Raw genomic sequence first — 7,620 nt, 5'->3', positions numbered from 1 at the left:
GGTGGCCGTGAAGGTGGGTTTGGTGGGCGTGAAGGTAGTTTTGGTGGCCGTGAAGGTGGGTTTGATGGCCGTGGTGGCGGATTTGGAACCAGAGATGACTCATTTGGACGTGGCGGGAATCGTGGTCGGGGTTTCACTGGTCCTGATGCTGGTCGTATGAATGTTGGTGGTAGAGGCGGATTTAGTCGGTTTGGCAATAATAATATGGATGGCGGAGGCTTTGGTCGTGGTGGTGGTAGAGGCTTTGGTCGTGGTGTTGGAAGGTTTGACAACAGAAGAGGTAGAAGTCGTAGCAGAAGTCCTGATTTGGTTCGGCCAAGGCGACGTAGCCTGAGCTATAGCCGGAGTAGAAGCCGGAGCCGGAGCTACAGTCGTAGTCGTAGCAGGAGTTGGTCACGTTCAAGGAGTCGCAGCCCTAGACATAGCCGTGACCGTGGTGGTCATAAGCGGAGCAGAAGCTATAGCCGTAGTCCTAGTCCGGTTTATGAAAGACGAGACAGACAGCCACGAGTTTCTGGGTTTGATATTAAACCACCAATTGAGTCTGTAGTGAAACCGGACATGAACGCGGTTGAAACCGTGGTTCCTACAGCCATGTCTGAGAGACAAGGGAATGGGGTTGTTGAATCCGAGGTAGAAGCGGCTTTAGTACGACCAGTGGTTGATGAACCCTAAAAAGCTAGAACGTTAGAATGATATAAAACCTCACTGCGGAGATATCACAACTCATCCCCAAATTTTTGGTTATTGAACAGATCCATCAAATCAGACAGCTGATGCGTCTTCTCAGATTTGTTGGCCGGAGTAACTTTATTTTCATTTAAATTTTTTTTTTTTTTTGGTTTCCCATTTTCTTGTTGTATCATGGAGAATTAGTTTGTAATGTATTTGAGAAGAAGAATTCTTATCGTTTATGTAAAAACCTTCTACTGCCTTGAAAAAAATCTGGATTAGAAAATACAAATGAAGAAGATGAAATCAAGAGATCAAAACTTGTAAATAATCTAATCGCCTTTTTGGGACACCTCGTTCGTCTTCTTGACATAGTTCTTAGAATGGAAGTTGGAAAAGAGAGCCAAAAGAGAAGCATTAAACGCAGCGTTGAAACACCATCCCCAAATCCCGGAGCAACCCGACCCGAATAAATGTTCTCGGAGCATCCAACCGGATAACCCGAAACTGAAAACGAACTGAACAATCTGACAATCCGTGACCAACCTCTTCCACTTAGGCCTCGATCCGACGGCGCAGAGGAAGTAGTAACCGTACATGATGACGTGTACCGTCGAGTTAGTCACGAGCGCGACAGGAAACATAGACTGGCGAGTCCGGAGCCAGAGATAACACATGACCACGACCGTCGCGTGGTGGTATACGTGGAGGAACGAGAGCCGTTGGATTGATTTGCCGAGGACGATGAGGATCGTGTCTCCGAACTCGAGGATCTTGGATAGGTAGAAGACTTGAGCCCAGAAAAAAAGAGGTCCGCTAGGTTTCACGTCGACGGGGAAACAAATCGCGTGGAGGAAACGCGACTTCGGATCTTGAGACGAGGTTGTTGTTACGGAGAGAGTGCATCCGACGGCCATGATTAAAGAGAGGAGACAGAGGATTAGGCTGTGGACGGCTGTGATTGGTTTGAGAACGCGGGGACTGAGCGATGGGAGCGAATCGATGGCGGATCGGAGGAGGAGTGTGGCGGAGAGGTAAACGGAGACAACGATGGAGACGAAGAAGACGGTGGAGCCAAGGGTTTCGCCTTCGATCCAAGTGAAATTGGCGACGTAAGGGTGGTTAACGAGCCAGTAGGTTAGAGTGGAGGTTAGCGATGCCATTGCCTCCGGTGGATTGAGCGGCGAGGTTTGGTGGAGACGAAGTTTCAATGAATATGGTTTGTAGAGAGATACGAAGGGTTCAGAGACTTTACCCCAATCGGTTACATTAAAGTGGGTCCCATCGAATCATGTTTATAATATTATCTTCATTTTTGGGGATTTGTACGACCAGTGGTTTAAACTAAACTAATTATGTTCTAGTAACAACCTTAACTGGTGTATTTGTAGACTAATCTCAATGTTCAACTCTTGAAGAAACGTTGGCTGGCGAATGCTGCCTGTATATATATCATAGAAAAGAAGTATGCAATTAGCTGAGAAGAATCAGACGAACTATGTGACATTTTAATATCTTTTGTCATCTTATTCATGATAAAACAATTTCAAATAATCCCAACATTTTACAACTAGAGTATTCGACAACTCAAGAGTACAATTTAATCATATTTTTTCGAAAACAATCTAATGGCTTTTCTTGCCCACCTCTCTCCGTTTATAAATATAAAAGATTCGACCTTATACATAGTCGAGGTTGTTGATCTCGCATAGTTCTTGGAATGGAAGTTGTAGAAGAGGGCCAAGAGTGAAGCATTAAACACACCGTTGAAATAAAGTCCCCAAACCCCGGAGCAGCCCGACCCGAAATAATGCTTTGGGAGCATCCAACCGGTACCTAACCCCAAGCCGATAACAAACTGAACAATCTGACAATTCGTCACCAACATCTTCCACTTGGGCCTCGACCCCACGGCGCATAGGAAGTAGTAACCGTACATGATGACGTGTACCGTTGAGTTCATCACGATACCAACCGGAAACATAGATTGACGTGTTCGGAGCCAGAGGTAGCACATTATCAAAACCGTGGCGTGGTGGTAGACGTGGAGGAAGGATAGCCGGTGGATTGCTTTGTTGAGTATGATGAGAAGTGTGTCCACGAACTCGAGGATCTTGGAGAGGTAGAAGATTTGAGCCCAAAAGAAAAGCGGTCCGCTAGGTTTTACGTCGAGGGGGAGACAGACGGCGTGTACCAAACGCAACTTCGGATCTTGAGACGAGATCAGGGAGAGAGTGCAACCGACGGCCATGATTAAGGAGAGGAAGAAGAGGATGAGGCTGTGGATGGCTGTGATTGGTTTGAGAATGCGGGGACCGAGTGTGGGGAGTGCATCGATGTAGTATCGGAGGAGGAATGTGGCGGAGAGGTAAACAGAGATTACGACGAAGACAAAGGAGACGGTGGAGCCAAAGTTTTCACCTTCGGTCCATGTGAAGTTGGCGATGTAGGGGTGATGCACCAGCCAGTAGGTTAGGGTGGAGTAAACTGATGCCATTATTCCCCGTCGAAGTTAATTTGGAGGAAGATACGGTACATATATATATATATATATATATACATATTAAATGGAGTGAACTGATACCATAGCGTCTTCTTGTTTGTTTTGGAACATGGGAGTACAACGATGCCATTGCGTCGTGAATACTCACACTCAATCACGCGTCTCTTCCGTTTTCCCGGCGCTGATATGGGAGAGAGAAATTAAGGGCTCAGATGCTTAATGACCCAATCGGCTACTCTATATTCAAGTGGGATAACTTGATGCATTGATTTGTCAATATTTTTAACGTGGGAAGAAGGTACATTATCGTAAGGAATGCATCATCAATTATATTATCAATCATGCATAACGTGGCAAAGTAATATCGTAAAATTTAGTTATCATCAATGTGATGATCATTAATAATGTTGAGAAAAAAGTTTAAGACCATCTATAGTGGGGAATACTCTTTCGGGTACTCGCACAATTGGGCCCCAAAATCCCAATTAAAAACCCATTTCCGAGTAAAAAATGAGAGTATCGTTGCTTTGGGAAGGAACTGAGGAACCACCTCAGTAACGCGAAATGGCGTATCTCCATTGGTAGACGCATAAATATAAAATATATTTTTTTTTCCATTTCTTCTTTCGTTCTTCGCGACACTCTCTCTCTTCTCTCTCGTTCGAAACAGCGATGGAAGAGGCGATTCGTCGGAAAATCTGGAAATTTAATCGATTCACAGCGATGGAAGAGGACAGCGAGGTCTACCGGCTAACAAATCGGCGAGATAAGGTTCGTCTTCTCATCTATTTATTTGGTGAAAGAGAGCTATGCTTTAGGGATCTTCGGATTTGGGATTCAATTATTGTGATGTGTAGTTTGTAATTGTGATTGCTCTGTTTTATAGTTGTAGTTATATATCACAAGGAGAGATTTTTTTTATATATTATAGAAGTGATGAACTAAGCCCAAATCTCAAATCTTTAATCTCACTTGACCATAGAATCAATCATTCATTCTTTGATTTTTGTAAATATGGGGAAGTTCGTGAGAAGACAGAGAAAGCGTAAATATGGGGAAGTGTAAATATTAAGAAAGAGAGACAGAGAAAGTGTAAATATGGGGAAGTTCGTGAGAAGGGGTTGGGTAGTGGCGTGTGTGTTGGTGTTACTGATGTCGACTCATTTTACATCCCCTATCCGGAGATATGCTGGTAAGTGAAAATTACTCTGTCTTCCCTTTGTTATCTTGAAGATCTTGGATGATGATCGTCTTTTACTAAAGCACCGGAGTTAAGTATTCTAATTCATTGACTTGTTTCAGATTTGTGCAGGTATGGAATCGCCACCATGTCTTGTCTTTAAACAGTATTCACATGGAGGTAGTAGAGCCTCAGCCTAATCGACCAAAACTCCAACTCACTCTCTTGTAAAACTCTCCAACCTTGTAGTTTTACTTTCACTTGTGTACCAATGTCAAGAGTTTAGGTGGTTTTACGTTTGTTACCTCTTTGTGTTCATTATCGAAGTCAAAGACATTGTATCATCATTTATGTTATCTATAGATGGATGTGAGTGGCTGTGCATCAATTTTGGTCATCTGATTTCTTGACCATATGCTTTTACATTATATGGATGTAATACTTGGTACAATATTTGCCTTACAAATGGGGAGATGGGGAAAAATGTAGACTTGCATATTGGTACAAATGCAACCAGAAAAATCTATCAAGATATGAGGGATGATTTTGTATAAATAATATAAATAAATACTTTATAAAATTTTGTGGAATTTTGTAAAATATGTTTACTATTCTGAATTTTGTAAAATATGTTTAATATTCTAAAGTTTGTAAAATATGTTTAATATTCCAAAGTTTTATGTAATATAAAAAAATTTTAATAATTGTTTTGTCATATTAGATTATTAAAGTTTGATAATTAATAAACATAAATTAAAAAATTATTATTTAAATGATTGAGCAACCTTCTTTGATTCTCTAGTGGAGGGATAATTTTGCTAAAGTTCTCTTAGATTGCTTTAACTAATTTAGTATTAATTATATAATTAATTAATATATGAGTAACTTAGCAGCGTTGCTCTACTAATGATGTTCTAAAGGGTTGGAGTTGTCGTTTACAAAAATATAGTAATAAAGAGACTATAGTTTTTTAAAAAATTGTTTTGGGCTTCAAACCCAAAAAAACAAGCCTTCGCAAGTGTTTTAGTATTATAAATACAAGCAAGATACACGATTAAAAAATATTTTCAGATCAGCTGAATAATCGTGTATTAGAAATGTGATTAGGATGATCGACTAGTACTAGTAGATATTTACTTTTGGAATTTCGTCCAAATAAATGTGAAAAACCAATAAATCATTGTAAATTCGTCATTGTCAGAAATGTGACCTCTCTTTGGAAAAAAGATTCCAAAATCTTCAAATCCTAGAAAACGTTATGTACATATATATATGTTTGAGGAGAGAAGAGGAAAGACGTCCTATTTACCCCTCAAAACTACCATATCGTATCGATTATCCCTGGAACTTTGACCTCCTACTAGAACTCCTTCCAGTTTATATTCTCTTTCTAATTCCTCCCGAATTAATACTTTTATGTCTATTTCTCCAATTAAATTAACCTTCTCATCTATTTCCCCATCGACCTCGATTAACACGGTTTACTGTTTTAGTTAACCGACAGACAATTCTTATTAACCAAAATAACCAAATTAAACCATTATTAACCAATTGACAACCCGATTACAACCCGATTACAACCCGATTAGATCACTTAACCTAAAAAACCCAAAAATCCCCAAATCGTTTTTTCCCTTTCCATCGACGAACCCTAGATCCCTAAATTGATTCTTCTTTCTTCGAATCGTTTTGTTATCTCTTGCTCTTGGCTCTTGGGATGGCGTTAGTCCCCGTTGTTAATCCACCTATTGGAGTGGAGTTCGACGAGGAAGGCGAGGATCGAGATGAATTTCACATCGATAAGCTTGCGACAGATTTTACAGAAACGGAGGAATCGATTCATCATAACGTGTATCCAGAGCGTGACGACGAGTCTGNTCGTGGTGGTGCTGCGCGTGGGGGGACACCGATCGTTCGTGGCGATGGTATAATGTATAAAGGGCAGAGTTTCTACAATGGAATCGCGTTTAAGGAGTGTGTGACTGACTATGCACTGGCAACAGGTTGTAATCTGAAGCAATACAGGTACGATAGAGATAGAATCGGGTTTAGGTGTGTTGGTGCTAAGGGAATATGTCAATGGAAAGTTTATGTTGCGTCTCTTCATAATGAGTCAATGTGGAGGATTACGAAGTACACGAACACCCATGTTTGTGTGCCTAATGGAGATTGTGAGATGTTTAAGGTCCCAGTCATAGCTAGATTATTTCTTGATAAGATTAGAGAAGAACCAGATTATTACATGCCTTTAAAGATGGAACAGACCATAATGGAGAAGTGAAAGATATCAACTACGAGAGGTCAATGTCAAGCTGCTAGGAGAAAGGCATTGGCATGGATAGTGAGTGAATATGACACTCAATTTGAACGTCTTCGAGACTATGGAGCTGAGATATTGAAAGCAAATCAAGGGTATGTGGTAGAGATTGATACGGTGAAGAATGACGTTGGTCATGATGTGTTTAAGCGATTCTATGTATGCTTTGATGTTCTTAGGAAAACATGGAAAAAAAACTGCAGGCCACTAATTGGGGTTGATGGTTGCTTCTTAAAGGAAAAGATTAAGGGTCAGTTGTTGGTGGCTTTAGGAAGAGATGCAGACAATGCTATCTACCCAATAACATGAAGTGTTGTTAAGGTTGAGAACACAGATAATTGGAGCTGGTTTGTGAATAGGCTGAAGATAGACTTGGAGGTAGGTGATGGAGATGGTTACATTATGGTTTCTGATCGCCAAAAGGTATTTTTTTTTTGTTATGTTTTATGCTTTGTGTGATTTGTGAATATACAGTTTGATCAGTTTCTAATGAATTTAACTTTGTTTCAGGGATTGATTAAGGCTGTTGAGTTAGAATTACCAAAGATTGAGCATCGTAAATGTGTTAGGCACATTTATGGTAACCTAAAGAAGACTCATCCAAACAAGAAGCAATTGAAGAAACTGCTTTGGGATATAGCTTGGAGCTACAACACTAGAGATTACGAAGAGGGATTGGAGAGGATTCACGCATATGATAGCAAGGTCTATGAAGATGTCATGAAGACTAAACCAAAGACATGGTGTAGGACATTCCACAAGATTGGCAGCTATTGTGAGGATGTTAAAACCAACTCAGTGGAGTCTTTCAATAATACAATCAACAAGGCGAGAGAGAAACCATTTGTGGCTATGTTGGAGACTGTTAGAAGGCTTGCCATGGTTCGAATTGCTAAACGGTCTGCTATTTCTTATTCACATGAAGGTTAGTAAGACTACACTCTTATT

At 40.6% G+C, this 7,620-nt stretch overlaps 3 protein-coding genes and 1 long non-coding RNA gene across 4 annotated transcripts in view; 2 read left to right on the top strand and 2 right to left on the bottom strand.

Moving 5' to 3' along the window:
• LOC104764340 (DEAD-box ATP-dependent RNA helicase 40) overlaps positions 1–912 on the top strand; it is a 6,335-nt gene extending 5,423 nt beyond the window's left edge. Inside the window, exon 10 of the mRNA XM_019241363.1 lies at positions 473–912. Within this exon, the coding sequence (XP_019096908.1) occupies positions 473–675 (203 nt within the window). The 3' untranslated portion in view covers positions 676–912. The remainder of the gene's footprint in view (positions 1–472) is intronic.
• Positions 911–1,949, bottom strand: LOC104764341 (elongation of fatty acids protein 3-like). The gene has a single exon (XM_010487855.2). The coding sequence runs from the start codon at positions 1,833–1,835 to the stop codon at positions 1,005–1,007; it is 831 nt and encodes a 276-aa protein (XP_010486157.1). The 5' UTR covers positions 1,836–1,949; the 3' UTR covers positions 911–1,004.
• LOC104764339 (elongation of fatty acids protein 3-like) lies at positions 2,185–3,169 on the bottom strand. The gene has a single exon (XM_010487853.1). The coding sequence runs from the start codon at positions 3,167–3,169 to the stop codon at positions 2,273–2,275; it is 897 nt and encodes a 298-aa protein (XP_010486155.1). The 3' UTR covers positions 2,185–2,272.
• LOC109130960 lies at positions 3,992–4,752 on the top strand. The gene is made up of 2 exons (XR_002036719.1): positions 3,992–4,367; positions 4,478–4,752. It is a non-coding gene; the product is annotated as an uncharacterized LOC109130960 (long non-coding RNA).

This window comes from Camelina sativa, chromosome 19 (genome assembly GCF_000633955.1).
Source record: "Camelina sativa cultivar DH55 chromosome 19, Cs, whole genome shotgun sequence".
Classification (NCBI taxonomy): Eukaryota; Viridiplantae; Streptophyta; class Magnoliopsida; order Brassicales; family Brassicaceae; genus Camelina; species Camelina sativa.
Note: the sequence above shows the minus strand (reverse complement) of the source record. Positions and strands in the feature narration are given on the sequence as shown.